General features: G+C 44.3%; 1 protein-coding gene across 1 annotated transcript in view; it reads left to right on the top strand.

Moving 5' to 3' along the window:
• The first annotated feature begins 1489 nt into the window (after window positions 1-1489).
• Window positions 1490-18469, top strand: part of LAPTM4B (lysosomal protein transmembrane 4 beta) — a 93281-nt gene continuing 76301 nt past the window's right edge. Inside the window, exon 1 of the mRNA XM_075582669.1 lies at window positions 1490-1828. Within this exon, the coding sequence (XP_075438784.1) occupies window positions 1730-1828 (99 nt within the window). The 5' untranslated portion in view covers window positions 1490-1729. The remainder of the gene's footprint in view (window positions 1829-18469) is intronic.

Here is an 18469-nt window from a genome sequence, read left to right as displayed (position 1 = left end):
TATCAGAGAGTTAGATTACCTTGTTTCCAGGCTGCGGTGGGTTGTTGCCACGGATCCATGCTGTGGGTTGCTGGGTGAACCGGAGCCAATGCAGGGAGGTGTGTGTGCAGCCGGAGGAAGATTCTTTGTGGGACACATGGTGTTCGCCTAATCCAGTACACAGAATACCAAGGCGCCCCCATTGGACTACCGCATGTAGTGAAGGAGGCACCTTATCATCTGAAAAGGCTTACGTTTGGACCCATGCAGCAGCTTGGCGATTGAGTATAACTCATATATGCTTATATTCTAGCTCTGTTTGTGAGTGCGCATTTTATATTTTCCAGTCAGATAAAATTATTTTTATACTTTAACACACTAGGAGTGTGCCTGTTTTCTTTTTGTTTATATATATATGTTTGTATATATGATCCGGCAGTGCCCCTGGCTGTTCTTCTCTCCCCAGCTGCAATTTTGAATTTGGCGCTCCAGTTGCTCACGGAGCATGCGCATTGCGGCGCTCTAACCACACCGAACAGACTCCCCTCACATGCAGACTGTCTGCTTCCTGTTTGTTCTGATCCTGGACCAGTGCTAAGTACAATTTTGGCTGTATTTGATCTCTGTCCATAGCCCTGCTGCCACTCTGTGTGTGTGTATTTTCACTCATGAATGATTCCTATTGTGTATGCATTTGCTATGTTGTTTACAAGCCAATTTGTTCATGTACCTTTACACCCACCCTTTATGAGCGGCTGGTCCTAGTGTTCAGAGGCTAACCACTTATCCTCTACACTACAGGTTCTGCATTTATTCTGTTTGTTGGGTTATTTCTGTCTGTTTCATACTCAGCTTTCACTTGTTTTTTTCAGCTCAGTCTCTTACTTACCTTTATTAGTTTTTGACTTTATTTTGCTGACTCCAGTGCTTAGCTTAGTTTTGTTATCAGTGTTTCAGATTAGACAGCTTTGGGGACACTGTGGATCTTTTGTATATGTTTTATGTGTTTAATAAATTTGATATTTTTGTACGCTAGAGTGCTATTTTGGGATCTTTTTCTTTCTGTTTTCATATATTCCACATCCCTTAGCACCGCCAGTAGTGTTGATATTGCACACTTTACCTTACTGGTTTTAACACCTCTTATTTATGGTCTGTTGCAGGCATTTTTTCGTGTTTCATATATTTATATATATATATATATATATACACATACATTACACACACAAAATTGCAAAGATATATTTGATGTTTTTCTTAAATTCCCTTTAAAAAAATGTCTGCATAGTTTTGAATCTATACCAATATTTCTAATAAATGTATGAAGATTTTTTTTGATAAGTCACAATTAAAAATAAATAAATAGGTGGAAAATTAAGGACTGATAAGTTATTATTGATGTAGGAAGACAATGCACCAGAATGCAGCCTCCTCTCCACCAGAGGGAGTTAAACTACAGGTTTTGGTGATCATTGTTATCTCCTATTAATCTGTTCTTATAGACTCAGTGGTAGACTAGTGTTAATGCTGAATAGGAAAATCCTGCAGTTATGACTGCTGATACTGTCCGTTTGCCTATGTTATCCTTGACGGTTAAGCTGTAGCCGTACTGAATATTCTGATGTTTTTTATGCATTGAAAGAAGCTGCATCGCACCTCCACTGCAGGAAGTAAGGCAGGCATTTTGTTTGCTGCGACACTGAAAAACAGCATTCTTAGCATAGAGATAATATTCTAGAAAGCCGAAGAGATGAAGATGCAGTCACCATGGGCTCGATTTTACTCGAACAGCTGTTGCCTCTGCTGCCATGTCCGTACAGGGACTATAATCCTTGGCGTGTGGAACTTGGTAAGGACTCTATACATTGTGCATCACTTATTGGATGCATATTTGGAAGAAAGAAACGCACAGTGACGACCCATTGTGCATGTACCTACAATGGTAGCTTATGCGTTTCACATGCCTCTGTAATTACGCACTGCTATTATGTGTCCAGTCTGAATACGAATTTTGTGTCACCTGAAAAATGTGCACAAGTGCAAATCCTCAGGAAATGCGCATATTTATGGGAGGCGAAGCTTTTTAATTTAACCCCTTCACTGCCCGAATGTTTTACTTCCCTCTGGTAGTAAAAGGGTTACTTCTTTTGCTCACCACTAATTGTCATCAGCACCCTATGTGACTTTTACTAATCATGTATGCATTTTTATTTTTTGTTCTGCTGGATATGTATACTTTTATTATTTATTTATAAAATATTTTACTCCGAAAAAATACATGGAGTCACCTCTCGTTTTCAAGTATGTCCTTTTTCCTTTAACAGCTTTATCTGGATTGGACAGAGTGGATGTTTCTAATAATGCTGCTGTGCTTCGAGTGCTTTTATAACTAATTCTGCATAATAACTTAATTCTGGTTGCCTGTAAGCAGGTTCCGAAGCACAATTAAGGACAATGTGGATTAACTGTTGTAGAATATTTTTTTCACACTTATGGATGCATAGAAATACAGCACAACATTTTATTACAGGTGATATCTGTGTTATACAAGATGCGTGTATTAAACTAAGCATTTGGATACACTCAATATGTTATGTAGGGTACATGATAATAGATTTGCATTGATAATCATGGCTTTATTCTTTTAGTTCTCAGTTTAGATTTAGCTCAGCCATGGCTGTAAATTATGTTTAGAATTTGTAAAGATCACTGATTGCCTTGGTAAATTCTCAGTGGGTAGGTGTCCACATCATAAAACAACCATCATAATTGGCATCTTGAAAAGGGTCTAATGTGCTGGATGACTTTCAGAGGATGCAGAGTGGACATGTGCAACCTGCTGCTGTATGATTTCCTGGCTTTGTGGATAAATGAGGAACTTCGTTTTCTAGAGAGAGGTTATTCATTAAAGTGTGTTAGTGCCATTTTAGTCAACGGGAGTTTTAGTGCCTTAGTGCCCAGTTGCCACCTAAGTGACTCCTGGCGTTACTTCCTACTACTCAAGTTCACAAAACAAACTCAATGTTTAGATATGATTTTAAAGGAGTAGTTCAAATGTTGAGAAAGTCCCTCTCTGAAGAGCAACACCCTGCATTATTATGAATGACTGGGTAAGACCACATGCACCCTGCAGTTGTAAATCTCTTTTACCCAACCTAAACAATATTCGTTCTTACAAACAATTACCGTTTATGCCCCCGGCACCTTTTACATTTCTAAAATACATTGACAGGGGAGACTGCAATGCGTTGCAGATTAACCCTTTCGACAACGAAGGGGTGAAAGGACACTGATGTTCTATATTTAATTTAATTTACAGAGATAGCAGGCATTATTACCCCATTAAAGCTGGTTAACGCAAGAAATATGGGAAAGAATGTGCGTTAAAGACGGAACGCACGCACTATTATTGTTTTCAGTGGAGACTATTTCTTGCGATTGCGGTATAGTGGTAGCGTTGACGCAATATTGCAATGATGTCTGCTATATATGTACTGAAAACCACTTGCATAACCTTTAGCTGCCACATAGGAGCATATTCTGTATCTGCCAAAGCAGCCGACCGAGCCACTATCGGATACAAGTCTCCTATTACTTTAATGGGGAATTTTGGCCAAAAATGTCCAATAGTCCACTTCGGCTGATACACAATAAACCCCTAAATCTTAATAGTGCAGTACACTTGAAGAAGAGACGTGTCCGTTTTGAGAAGCTCTTTACACTATTTAATCATCTATGAAGAAGTCCCATGTTAGTCCCCAATAAATTATGACAGACTGCAAGGAATTTCCAATGAAGTGCCCATTGTTTTTCTGCTTCCTGTTGAATGAATGTCTGTATCTCCTGGAGGGAGAGTTACCTCATACTACTCAACTGAGTGAACTTTGATGGGGAGGTGTGGCCGTGACATCACCAGGCTGGTTCATCCTCATTGGCTGAATGGCTCACGTGATGCGGTCGTGAAAAACGAACTAATTTGTCTCTTGAAAATACGGTCGCTCTTCCTCGCACGCGGTCGTGTGCACTATGGCAGGCCTGATAGAGGTGTTGTATGTTGTTCGCGCCGCACGCACTATAAACACAGCCTTAGGCCGCGCTTATAGTCCCAGTGATGCTGACGTCACGCTGACGTCACTGAAAAAATCAAATTGAATTGACTTCCAGCGATCGCAACCAAGCCGTCGCACCGTCCCTACTATAAGCGCACGCAACGGGTTCAATACATTTGTTTTGACATGTGTCGCCAGGACTATAAGCGCGGCCTTAGCTATCTCAAAAACTACTACTGCAGCTATAAAGAGATGAAACTATCACATGAATAGATGCATGAAGGGAATAGGGAATCATTCTTATTTCAGGTTTTTCTCCATTGTATTATCTCTCCATGATGCACTTTGGTACTATATGTGAAGGTGTAGCCTCTGTGATAGATTCATAAACAGCAGTTCATGTTTAATCCTGGAGAGGAAACTAAGTACATTATATATTTAAAATATGGCAAATAAATGTGATAACCATAACTGTCAATGTTCAGAAAACACACATCTTTAATTTTGATATTTGGGAGAAAAAAATAAAAAAATTTGATGGCAAACTTTTAATTCAGCAAATGAGGCTCTATTTCTGTCAACAAGGGGGATATCCCATGGACAAAATGTGTAATTTCCACCTTGTGTTTTTGACTCATTATATTTAGGTCTTCGTTCCATTGTGTGCACCATGTGTGTCTGATTGCAATTTGGGGAGCAATAGGAGAAGCTGCACGATGCACAAATAGTAATTAGATGCATCAAACTCAGCGTATCTGTGTGTTACTTTTTCTTCTTGTAAATCCAAAACGTGATGTAGATTTTTCTGGCTAACAATTTGCATCATATGTAACACTTTTATATTGGATGCAAATGCAAGTAGAAAGTGGAGCACTGTGTCAAAACAAACTTGTATTTGCATTTTCTTTATGTTGATACATGCCCCCTATGAGTTTACTGGTTAATAAAAAAAACCCATCAAGGCTGTTTTCCAATTAGTGTGACTCTCTCCCCATAAGTGAAGCTTAATGGTACTGTAACTAGAGTTATAAAGGACATCATGATATTAAAAAAAAATAGAAACTAATTTAAAGTTATTTTATTAGTATTTTTAATACTTTTTGCATACATATTTAAATATGCATGTTCATGTAATAGAATTTACGTAACCCATAATATGCAATAAGTGATGACAATCATGTTATATACTTTTTTTTTTGTATGTGATGAAGTCACAGGAAAACTGTAAGGACACATCTGTGTTAATATGACTACGGGAGGAATGAATGTCTGAAAGGTTTCTTCGTCTGTATCAGATTGCCGAGTAATACGAGCACATGCAACATTATGCACGTGTCATTTGCACAGTACTCACTATAACAATGAAGGATTTTTTATCCGCCAGTATTTAATTACACCCTGTGGTGGGTAGCTGGCAAACAGAACTGTCCAGCAATTAGCATGCTGATCTCTGGCCTCAAAGGCCTTAGCCCTCCATATGGGCTTATGATGTTGATCTTAGGCCGGTTTACGCGCTCCAGAAATAATGGAGTCAGACATCCTGCTGTTGTGGGTAATAGAAGGTCACAGCTTTATTTACAAGTTTTCATACATTTTTCAAAACAGACTGCCGGCCAGCCCGGATCTATGGTCACATGGTCACATTGCTCCATTCCCTTCCCTTGTATGCTATAACGAAGCAAGATTACTAAAAAAAAAACGCTGTGACTGTTAGGTTCCAACTGTACGCAAACACAAAATACAACAGGACTGGCGCTAAGGGAAGTGCTCTAGTAATAATGGAGACAAAGTAAGCAGTGACCCCCAGTGAAGGAGCAGGGTACCGGAATGTAACCCCAAAAACAGTAAAATAGTGAGAATTAGTGAGAGATATTGAAAATATACAATATCGTGAGCCCACTCAATATGAGGTAAAAGTCTTCTTGATCCTTGATGAACAGTGCGCAATGGGATGAAGGAGCGGGATCACATATGCATATAAAGAGAAGAATTGCAAAATAGTACAGCACAGTTTTGGAAATGATAACTAGTAATCCGCAGATGTTATACTCACATACGTGTGAGACAAGTCAGCATGTCACACTCAATGGTGTATGGAAGTTGAGACTCCGCGTAGTGGACCCTCTATATGTAGAAGATGGATGTGGGTGTACGCGGAGTCTCAACTTCCATACACCATTGAGTGTGACATGCTGACTTTGTCTCACACGTATGTGAGTATAACATCTGCAGATTACTGGTTATCATTTCCAAAACTGTGCTGTACTATTTTGCAATTCTTCTCTTTATATGCATATGTGATCCCGCTCCCAGGTTCCAACTATACAGCTGGTTCCCGCATCCACATTGCCGATATTTGGGCACAACTGGCCCCCGACCATATAAGCGGCACCTATCATCTCTTGGGGGAGCAAAACTGGCTCGGCCGTACACCCGGTGCCTAAATCGCTTTGTTTCAGCATTCTTGACCTAGCACTCCTGCCGCTGCCTTAGTTTTTGCTGTGACGTTTAACCTGCAAAAAACAGTAGCGCAGTCGTTACAGGTTAGTAAATACTGGATCTCCTTATTTGGGGCGGATGGGTGGGACCTTTGCAGCTCAACTGTTCTGCCTGGTGCTCATTTTCCACGCCTGGCTACGTGCGAGGAGGCCATGCTGCTTTGAAGTCCCTTGAGGCTCCATCAGAGTCGGCACTAGCCTGTAGCCAGCACCCAGTCCCTATGCAGGTGACGGCCCCATGCTGAGGGCCTCTGCACGTTCTTTCCTCTACTACAAGGGAAGGCTTGATTTTGAGCATCATGTTGTTATATGTAATTGCTTTAAATAATTCATGTTTCATGGGCAAAAAGGATTGGCTTAACAGGAGAAAAACAGTTGCTCACTGGCACTGAACACGGTTTAAAACTATCCACACGGATAAAACAATCTCTGATGTCAGCTCTCGGCTCCTTGTAACGTAGGACAAGTTAGAATATGTCACTGTAAGATCTTTAGGGGAGGGACTTCCCTGCCCATAAGTTGTATGTACTGTTACTCACACTCAACTACTAAATACGAAAGATGATCAAACTCAAGTAAAGTTTTTATTTGTTGGTTATTTGTTTTGTGCCTAAGAATAAAGCAGAACACCCACGACAAAAGATAGATATCACCAGCAACAAAGGAAATGCTTCTTTACAGTAAGGGCATTTACAATGTGGAATTCATTACCCATGGAGACTGTGATGGCAGATACAATAGATATCTGCTAAAAAGGTTGGACATCTTTTTAGAAAGGAAAGGTATACAGGGATAAACCAAATAAGTATACATGGGAAATATGTTGATCCTAGGATGAATCTGATTGCCACTATTTTGAGTCAGGAAGGAATTTAATTTTCCCCTTATGAGATATCATTGGATCATATGTCACTGGGTTTTTATGTTTGTCTTTTGCTGGATCAATATACTGTAAATACGGATATACTGTAGGATAAGTATCTGTCGCCTAAATGTAGCATAGCTTGAACTTGATGGACGTATGTCTTTTTTTAACCTCATCTACTATGTAACTATGTAACGTAAATTAATTTTTTTAAGAAGGTTTTCATTTCAGAGTTTACCTGAGCACTATTTAGTGTTAATAGATCTAGCTGAAAAATTTGGTATTGATACAGTATATCTCATTAGACAACAGCAACTGTGTTTACTTTGCAACAAAAAACACACAGGCCAAGGTCCACAAAACTTCATCGAGTCACTTAACATGACGTTGACCCAACTTAATGCCACACACAATAACGTCATGTAGTGTTTTCTCCTGTAGAGAATATTGCGTTAACTATAGCAGGCATTAGTGATAATGACATGCAGTTCAGGCGTTACCATAACACAGCATATTCACAAGAGCCAGTTAAGCTTAACATGGGTACTTAATGTTATGTTAGTTAGGTCATACATAAACTTGCCGTTACTCACATCCACACCCTGAAATACGCCTTTTCCAGGGGTTTGGGTGGGTATAACACCGCAGTAAGATATGATTTCATTAACATAGCATTATTTCCCTCTTCTCTCCTCTTTCTCAGTTTAAATTAAATTAAAGAACTTTTTTTCCGATTCTGTATCAGAGTAACCCTAAGATCTACTTAACATCACGTTACTGAAAGATAACAAAATGTTCTGATCTAGTATTGTGACACTGAGCCTATGCTAAGGAGATGCAGTACGACCATTGTTTTTGCATGTAATAAGCATTGATGACATGCGTGAACCTCGGGGGAACATTACGTCTGTTCCTGGTTAAGGGAATGTTACATTTGAGAAATAATTTAACGAAGCTTTGTGGATTTTGCCATACGTGTTCCCAGACGGCGTAACATTTGCTTCCTCACTGCTCTGCTGCCAAAGGAGCCAATGCAAAGGAGTTAAATACCTCGGTACAAGCAAAACAGATGACGGAGATGTATAGGAATAAACTTCTGAATCCCTTTGCTGTCGAGTTATTCACCAGAAACTCAGTTGATGCCAGAAGTTTTAACTTTTCTCCAAGCGATCAAGATAATTGGTTTAGAACAGGGGTCCTCAAGACACCACAACAGGTCAGGTTTTCAGGATATCCCTGCTTCAGCACAGGTCAGTTGAAGACTGAGCCACTGATTGAGCCTGATTGACCTGTGCTGAAGCAGGGATATCATGAAAACCTGACCAGTTGGGGGGGGGGGGGGGGGAGGTCTTAAGGACTGGAGCACCCCTGGTTTGGAATATGATGGATGTACTTGATTCCCACAAACCGTATCATTAAACAGCTTTCACCTCATCATGTAATGTATACCGAACAGCTCGATTACCAGACTGTTATCGTTTACCCGTTACCATGGGGCTACAGTGGAGGTTTCGTCTCCTCGTCTTCAATGGTCTTTAATTCTCAAACCGTCGATGATGCTTGTATTAGCAACTTGGTTGTGAACGGTTCTATTTCTTCTATAACTAATGTCTTTCCTGCTCACGCTCTGCTGATTATTGGAAACGTTTATCGCCATCGCAGTAGGAAGTGATGGTTATAGCTTTTCTTGTTTTATCACTTACCAAACAAATCAATCTTTTCTTTCACAGTGGAACAGAAAGGCTAAGGCCCCGCTACCTCAGTCAGCACGCCCGCACTGCAGACAGGCGGTGCGCTGACAGGCAATTGACCGCGATATGCGGTCTGTAGGGGGGCGGGAGTGGGGGGGGGGGCGTGGTAAAACTTTGCCAGGTCTGAGATTGTGGTGCCGTCCACCCCCCCACCACCACCCCCACACACAACACATACACACAACACACACACACACATACACACACACATACATATACACACACATTTTTCCCCGCAGCTCCTTCCATGCTCTCCTCTCAAGCCGCCTCCCATCCGTAGCTCCTCCCCTCCTTCCCTCATTGGCTGACTGCCGCATCACGTGACGCGTCAGAGCTGCAAATCACTAGGAGCTTGCAGCATCGGCCGGCTGACGCGTCACAGCACGCAGTCAGCCAAGAAGTAAGGAGCCAGCGGGGACCTCCACACTAAAGGAAAGGGGCTGGTGGTCCGCAGCCGCGCGGGCCGCCGGACGCAGCGGGACCAAAGCCTAAGATTGTCAGTTGCTTTGTCAATGGCTTGACAACAGAAACCAATCATGTGTGATGTAGTCATTGGTTTAACCTTTTGAGTGCCCCCATAATGTAGCCATCACATCATGGGGGTCTGGCACTACAGGGGCTCATTACGTAGTAGTAACATCATTGATCTTAATCTAATTTTTCTGAGCGCCTATAGAGCATCAAACGCAATCTGGCAGGCAAGGGAATGGAAGAGAAACACCCTCTGGCCCGCAAAGGGTTAAGTGTAATTAAACCGTAGCACTAAAGGGCCTCTTTTAAACAATATATGTTGCATATATATCGCAGAAAGGGGATCAAACCTTATCAATAATTAATAAGTGGAATTGCACATAAAAGTAGAGCCAATTAGTTCCCTCTGGTACCATCACACTTACATCACTGGTTACCATAATGCAGTGAAAGGACTTTGCTATCTATGCTAGAAAACAAAATCTATTGGTAATTATGTGTCTTGGTTTGTCATTTCAGAAGGAATAATAATTCAAAAAATGACAAGTAAGAGGCAACTAAATCTTACTTTTCTGCCATCTTTAAGGTGACAGAGAAAACCAATGTAGAAAACTTCCTAACAAATACAGTATGTATACCTGGAACAAGAGGCAAATGTAACGCCATCCTAACGTCCTGGCAATTGTTCAAGAAATTCCTTGTCACGGACCAATGCAGAAATACATTAAACTGCCGCAGAAAGGGTTATTACATAGACTGAGGCGTTTACACGTATTTTTTCATGCGGCTTTATACATAAATCTGAAAGTATTAAACAGCAAAGTGCTCATCAAAATGTCATAAAAGGCAAGTTTTGCCTATGTCCTCCAGTAGAGTCAGACCTGTCAATTCGCATTTATTTTCTGTGAGTTACTGATTTGGAGTCTTGAACACAGGGTTTGATTTAGCACCAGCAGTGGCGTCTCACACATTAAATGAATCCCCTTTCTATTAATTAGCAATTTTGTTGTATTAATCCAAACCCCAAAAAAACGTATGGAGCTATTGGAGATGGACATCTCTACATAATAATTGCTGTAAATTCAAAGGGGGGGAAGCATCTGTTGGCTCCTCAAGTAGTTCCAGAAGTGTGTGGAGAACATTTCAATGCAATTACCCACATGATATATGTTGTATTTCATAAGCAATGGAAGGTTTTTTTTTTTTTTTTACTCCTGTACTAATAGTAGAACTGTGCACTACATAAGCAATACATGATCCCCAATGTGTTTTGTAGATTCCTTGTGATAATGTTTATTAGAACAACACGAGTTAGCCAAGTTTTACTAGCAGTATGTAGCCCCCTTTCCCTATGCCTAAGGGAACTACACGGGTGACTACGTGTGATGCTATACCTGTTTGCTCATAGGAGATCTAAGCCTCTGCCTCTAGGAGCCTGGGGTGAGCTCTTTCTCCTGGCGTGCAGCGCCTCCACCTATGAGGGATCCCAGCGTTGGTGGGATAACCCCTCACAGGAACCAATACAACAGTAATAAGTAATACACCACACAATGTATATAACTAAGCTTTACTGTACACACATATTACCACAGATAACATACATGTAACTGTGTTTCCCCCACCCTCTGGGAGATTCCCCTGTTAGCAGATGTGTAGTACTGGGTACCTGCTGGTTCACAGAAGCTCTGAGGTTCTGCCGATGGTATTGGGGAAGGCAGGAAAGGCTTTTGGGGTGATAGCTGGTTCTTTCTCACTCTTGGTTCAGTGCCTCCATCTCTCGCAGGCTTCAGGAGTGCTGGAGACAGTCTCTGTGGGAGAACTATCTGATACTCCCCCTGATAGATTGCAGACTCAGACAGGAGTATATTTCATAAACAGGAACAGCTTTTATTTCCAACAGCACTGGATACAGCATACACAGCATTCTCTGCATAGTCTGGGTTCCAGCTTTGTGATGGTCCCTGGACTCAGCCCCCAGGCATGGGGCCCAAAGATCTGTCCTTGCTCTTCCCCTACTCCCTGATGGAGCAGGAGGTTTAGTCCTCACTCCCACTCCCCTAAGGGAGGGGATAGAAGGGGACAGAGGCCTGTGCACCTCTTCCGTGGGACCAGTTTCTCTCAGGGGAGAGACAACACTGGCTAAATTTAGGAATTGCAGCCCCTTAAGTACCTTGGGGGAGGATCCAAGGTCTGAGCCCAGGATTGGGCAGAACACAGGCCTTGTCCCACCCCACCCCTGTCACTCAAGGGAACTGCTCAGTGCAGGGGAAAACTCGGATCGGGCCTAACACTGCCTGCACTGTACCACGACTTACATATTAGGCAGGGCAGGGTAGTAGCCAAAAACAGACATGGCTACACTCTCCCTCTGGTAGAAAATCCAACGTTCCTGCTTGGAACCGAATTTTGGTATACCATCCTTCACTTTGGAACAACCTGGAACAAATCTGAAAAACAGTTTTGCCATACAATTGACAGTACATTTAACTCAGTAAGGCCATATGTAATTGACCGCATACCCTCTTATAGCATTGATGAGGCCCAGATCCCTCCCAACATCCAACATGGAGAACCTTTTACCCCATCTACTATATATTTCTGAAACCACTGTATGCATGTCTGTCTGTCCTCTGTCCCTAGGGGAAATCGCATTGGAGCTTTGGCCCGTCACTCCGCCTCAGGCCAATGAGATGGCACCCTTGGCCCGCCCGCCCCCACACACCTCTCATTGGCCTGAGGCGGAGTGACGGGCCAAAGGTCACACACACGCACACACACACACACACACACACCCTTCCTCTTCCTCTTCCTCACCCCGAGGCCTGGCCCTCTGGATCCCCCCCCTCACCCAAACCTCACCTCCCCCCCCCTCATCACCCCCCCTCACCCGCAACTCACCTCCACTCGCGGCGCCCTTAACGCTGCTTGGCCGCGCAGGTGGGGGGTTTAGCACCGCCGCCGCTCCCATCACCTCACAACCCACAGGGGCGACGAAGCAGCCCTACCGCCTCCTTCCACCCTCCTCACAGCCTGCAAACCTGCTTGCCCGCGCACTGCAGGACATGCTGGCGGGAGGAGCAGGGCAGTGGCGGCCGCGGCAGGGACACCTCACCACATGACACCCACCCGCCTCCCCAAAGATTCCATTCAATTCAAGCCGCCGCGTGAGGTATGGGGGGGTGTTGGAGGGAATGGCGTGCCGCCCGCTATCTTCATGCCCCAAAGCCGCCGCATGGGGGGGGGTGCCGGCCTGAAACTAGCTTCATGTCGCTGCGGGGGGGGGGGGTAAGATGCAGGGGGGAAATGCAGGCCTGCCCGACCACTATCTTAAGGCCTCCACCTGAGGTATGAGGGCTGCGGGGGGTGGGGGTAGGGGGAGATGTCACTAAATAACCCACCCAGTCACTAAATAACCCACCCAGTCACTAATTTACCCACCCACCCAGTCACTAAATAAGTCACTAAATAAAGTCACTAAATAAAAGTCACTAAATAACCCACCCACCCAGTCACTAAATAAAAGTCACTAAATAAAGTCACTAAATAAAGGTCACTAAATAACCCACCCAGTCACTAAATAATAATCACTAAATAAAATCACTAAATAAAAATCACTAAATAACCCAAGTCACTAAATAAAGGGTCACTAAATAAAGTCACTAAATAAAAGTCACTAAATAAATGTAACTAAATAACCCACCCAGTCACTAAATAAAGTGTCACTAAATAACCCACCCAGTCACTAAATAACCCACCCAGTCACTAAATAAAGTCACTAAATAACCCACGCCCTCCCCCCCTTGCCCCTGCCTTCCCCCCCCTTGCCCCTGGCCCCCCTCCCCCCCTTGCCCCTGACTTCCCCCCCCCTTGCCCCTGCCTTCCTCCCCCTTGCCCCTGCCTTCCCCCCCCTTCTGCCCCTGCCTTCCTCCCCCCTCTTGCACCTGCCTTTCACCCTCCCGCCCCTGCCTTTCACCCACCACCTCACACCCCTTCCCACCGTAGTGGGACCGCCACACCGCACTCACCAGCCACTCGCCAACTCACAATAACTTTACAATAAACCATTTTTAAACAACATCCGATTACATTTTCTTCCATGTTTCTTTTCAACATTATTATACAACCTTTCCACCAAATACTCAACCTATTCTTACCCTATTTAGAAATACTAACTATTACGGATTTACATCCCGGGCAACGCCGGGTATATCAGCTAGTCAATAATAATGAGAAGCGTCAGGCTTTTTAACCAGCCTGCCAATATAATCAGGGACAGTGACCTAATACACCTTCTTGGGAGCTTGTTCCGACAGGTACTCTACCTGGTCTATGTAGATACCTCTGCCTACTCTCCATACCCCCATTAGATAACTGACCCGGTCTTCGGTGTGGAAGATGGAGTAACGACACTTAGAAGTCAGATAGGTTCGTACGGCATCCTCTGGTAATACCCAAAATAAGGGCTCCTGTGAGAGTTGCTCGTAGAAATGTATAACTAAGCCGGTATGGCCCCTAGCTTGATCCCTGTTCCCTCCTCCTGATGGTTTCGGCAGCCTTCTCTGTGGAGAACTCCCTCTCCTCCCACCAGTGTTCAACTATGTCCCGACGAATTAGCAGGAACCTGATCCTATTCATATAGGGGGCATAACCCTGGAACATTGGGTCCCACCACGGTAGTATCTCCTTTATAGGTGTGGAGCATACTGACAAATCAGATCCAGAAGCCCCCTTTGAGGATACCCTCGATGTCTCTGATTTGATTGATTTGTCTGATTTTCCTCCAAAGGAAACCACACTGTCGGCTGTCACTTCTCCGTCTGAGTAGTCATCAAAGTCTACCCAGTCTCTCCAGTCCTGAGAGGGTTTGGGGACATTCTTGATGCGCTGGGTAAGAGTGGTCAAGGCCTTAGGCTTCACAATGTCTCTAAGGGAGCCAATGTTAGTGATAGGCCTACCCCTGCCTGTTACAGTCTGTACCCTGTGGGTTTCATTGTCCATAGGAGCCTTGCAACCCCGAGCCTTGACCTGGTCGTAGTACTGCTGCAAGACAGTCTCAGGCAGTACTGTACTCACCAGAACGAGTACGGTAACGTTCGTCTCCGCCCCGGCGGACGCAATGACGTCATCATTCAGTTACACTGGACTGGTATAGATGTCATCAGGCCGCACCAGAAGTGCGTTGATATCCTCCACATTGGAAGAAGTACCGGTCAGTACTGCCTCACAGGACGCCTCCGCTAAATCCTGGGAAGAAGATGGATCATCCTCACCGCTCCGCTGGCTCCTGGTAGTCGTGTGGCCCACTCGATCGGAAGCAGGTACGTCCGCTCCCGTCTCGCTGAGAGCCACCACAGGCGTGGTGCTCCTCCGCTGCTTGGGGCATACCGTCGCTCGTCCTGATGTCATCTGGAAGGGACTCCGCTGCCGCTCGGCTCTGAAGGTGGGTGGTTCCTCCGCATCCTCGCTGACATGATGCTCTGGCTGGAGCATCACCATGGATTGCCGTATGCTGCTGTCATTGTCGGATGAAGAGGGTAGGGCACTTCTCCATATGAAGTCCGCCTCGTCTTTTTGCATTTGATACCGCTGGCAGCGACACCACAAGTTTTAGATAGAAGGCCCCACACCAAGGACACTTGGCGGTCAAGCTGGCGTCTCCGCCAGGGAAGTCGCAGCATGGGCAGAGGCATTTGAAGTAGCTCTCCCCATTGACTCCACTACCAGGAAGCCACCTGGTAGTCTGTATTGCGATATCTTGCACTCTCTCATGGCAGTACAAAGCTGGGTAATAAAGTTCAGCAGCACAGGGAATAGAGCTCTGTACAGCTTGCTTGCCACGAGGAATCGAGGGTGCGGTAGCTTGCGTCCAGCTCCTCCCTCAGTGCTGATAGTCTCTGTGGATTGGGTACAGTGTTCCCTCCCTCTGGTGGATTTAGGAGTACGGGGCACAATGTAATAAGGCGTGGCCTCGGCTTTCGCGCCAACAACTCACAGTAGGTGGGCATGCTCCTGCTCTTTGGCGCCGAGGCACTCACTTCGCAGGGCGTGGCTTAGCTTCGCGCCACCCTGTACAATTTTGCAAGGAAAAGCTTGCAACTTTTGCAACATCTCCACATGGTCCTTCCGTTTTGGCGGGAAACTGCTATTTTGGCGGGAAACTGTTCCGACCACTCGCTGCAGATTTTCTCTGTGGGAGAATGTACCCCCCGCAATACATATATAAAATACCTCAACCCCCCCCAATACATATATAAAATACCCCAACCCCCCCGCAATACATATATAAAATACCCCAACCTCCCCGCAACACATATATAAAATACCCCAACCCCCCCGCAATACATATATAAAATACCCCAACCTCCCCGCAATACAGATATAAAATACCTCAACCCCCCGCATTACATATATATAAAATACCCCAACCCCCCCCAATACATATATATAAAATACCCCAACCCCCCAATACTTATATATAAAATACACCAACCCCTCCAATACATATATAAAATACACCAACCCCTCCAATACATATATAAAATACCCCAACCCCCCCAATACATATATAAAATACCCCAACCCCCCCAATACATATATAAAATACCCCAACATTCCCCCCAATACATATAAAAAATACCCCCCCCCCCCCAAAAAATATGTAAAAATCAGACTTACCTGGGATATGTCTCAGGTAAGGCTTAGTGGCTGGGGGGGGGGGGGGCAGTGTGCCGGTTGCTGCAGAGGGCTGGTTGTTGGGGGGGAGGGGGCAGTGACTGGCGGTACTGGGTGGGGGGGCCAACGGAGCCCGTTGCTGCGCGGGGGGGTGGTCTGTGTGGGGCAGGGCCGGTGGTTTGCGGTACTGCGATAGGGAGCCGGCCGCGGGGGATGGCGGTGCTGGGGGGGGGGGGGTGCTTTTATGTAGCAGCCTGGCGACACTACGGGGGCCCGGCGGCGCCTGGCGGTGCTGGGTGGGGGGGCACCAAGGTAGTGGCAGACTGTGCTGCGAAAACTTAGCTGCTGACTTCCGGCGCTGCCAATAGGGAGACCCGGCACAGAGTGGTTTTTTTTTTACACAAGGCCCGGGACGCCAGTGCCCTTTGTCCCCCCTCTTGGCGGCCCTGGATGTATGCTGGTATGCTGGTATGCCGTTGCTGTACCATAAAGAATAAAGTACCAGTTACTGTTTTATACTCCTGCCTGAGGCTACAGTTATTCAGGGAGAGGGTGAGAGTGTTTTCTACAGGGGACTTTAACTATCCATGATAGGCCCTGTGGGAATGAAGGCGCTGCAACACCGAGAAAAGAACTATCTAAGCACTGAAAGCCTGTCCTGTCTATCCCCAACAACATCGGCGGATGCTCAGGGCCTTCTGTGAACCTAACAGGTACTGTAGCACCAACACCAGGTAACAGCAGTGAATCTCCCTTAGGGTGGGGGAACATGTGTTACAGTAACAATAACAAAAAATACAGATTCTTTGCAGATTATGGTCATACTTACTAAGCTATGCCATAAAACTCCTTGCAGGACCAGAAGACACAATACAGCTCATGCACTTGAATGGTCTACATGGTGTGTTTCAGTGTCAGAACGTGTCTTGTGGAATAGCACCACTTAGTTAATATCGGCCAATGTGTTTTATAGAGGTGAATGTGCTAAGCAGCAAGCAGTCAGACAGTGTAGGAGATCACATATAAAAACAGTGTCATGGTCCAGGATGCAGTAATGATTTTCAATACGAACCTGTGCAGGATGCCACTAGCTCTACTTGCCTTGGTCCAAATTGTTTATCGGGATGACATTGATGAGTTAGTCTTCCGAATGTCTTCTTAAAAATGTATTGCCGTGTTTATTTTTTCTATCAGCGTGTGCTCTCTACCGTCCATGAATGAGTGTGCATTTGAAAGGCTGTGTTTTGCTACCCGTCATGAGTCACTGTGCAAACACAGACAAGTCCTGGGGTAATGAGTTTGTTGAGGTCCATAAACTGTGGGAGGTAAAATGAACATAGCATTTAAAATGGTGAATACTAATCATTCAACATCAGTACTCCCATTACAGCGCAAACACCATATACCCCATCTCTGACAGGTGGGCCTGCAGTTGTTCAGGTTATAAAGTCGTGTTGTGTTAGAAAACCTTTATAGGAAAAAGAAATAAGCAACTTCACCTAGAGGTTAATATGCAATATAGTTCTCGCAATGCACTTTTCCTTTAACTTGCTTAATACTTTTGAGTATAACTATTAAGGCATCGTCGTTGTAGAGGTAAAAGTAATTAACTACATTCTTTGAGTACTGAGGAAAGGCGATTAAATGTTCTTTTTGACAGGAACAATTCTGTATTTAGAAAGGAAGGTATTTTGATATGACAAGTTCTGAAGATTAGGTGTCTTTCATGTGTTTTTCCATAGAAATATCAAGAAAGTCCAAGTCAGGAAGTGCAATTAGTGAGTTTTTGACACTTTCTTATGAAATGACCCATACTGTACATAAAATATTTCTCTTTTTTACTGTGCAAATTTAATTTTTTCCTATAACATTACCATCATATTTCATGTAACACATTCTGTACATTCTGTATTTCCTATGACAGTTATAAATATACTATATGTTGCATATTTGGTAATCGAGGGGTAACTACATTTTGGCTGAACCAAGACTCTCTCCACACCTTTTGCTTTGTCCATCCTTACATATGTAGACCAAATAACCTTGTTCTGTGTGTGTTCTGAACATCTGTTCCTGCTGAAGTTGTTTACCAATGAGGGGCATGACTTACCCGTGCCTCAAATCCGGGAGTGGGGGTTCTATTCCATAACAAACATCAATACAAATAAATAACCATAGACAACA

The sequence above is a fragment of the Ascaphus truei genome, chromosome 2 (assembly GCF_040206685.1).
Source record: "Ascaphus truei isolate aAscTru1 chromosome 2, aAscTru1.hap1, whole genome shotgun sequence".
In the NCBI taxonomy this organism is placed as follows: Eukaryota; Metazoa; Chordata; class Amphibia; order Anura; family Ascaphidae; genus Ascaphus; species Ascaphus truei.
Note: the sequence above shows the minus strand (reverse complement) of the source record. Positions and strands in the feature narration are given on the sequence as shown.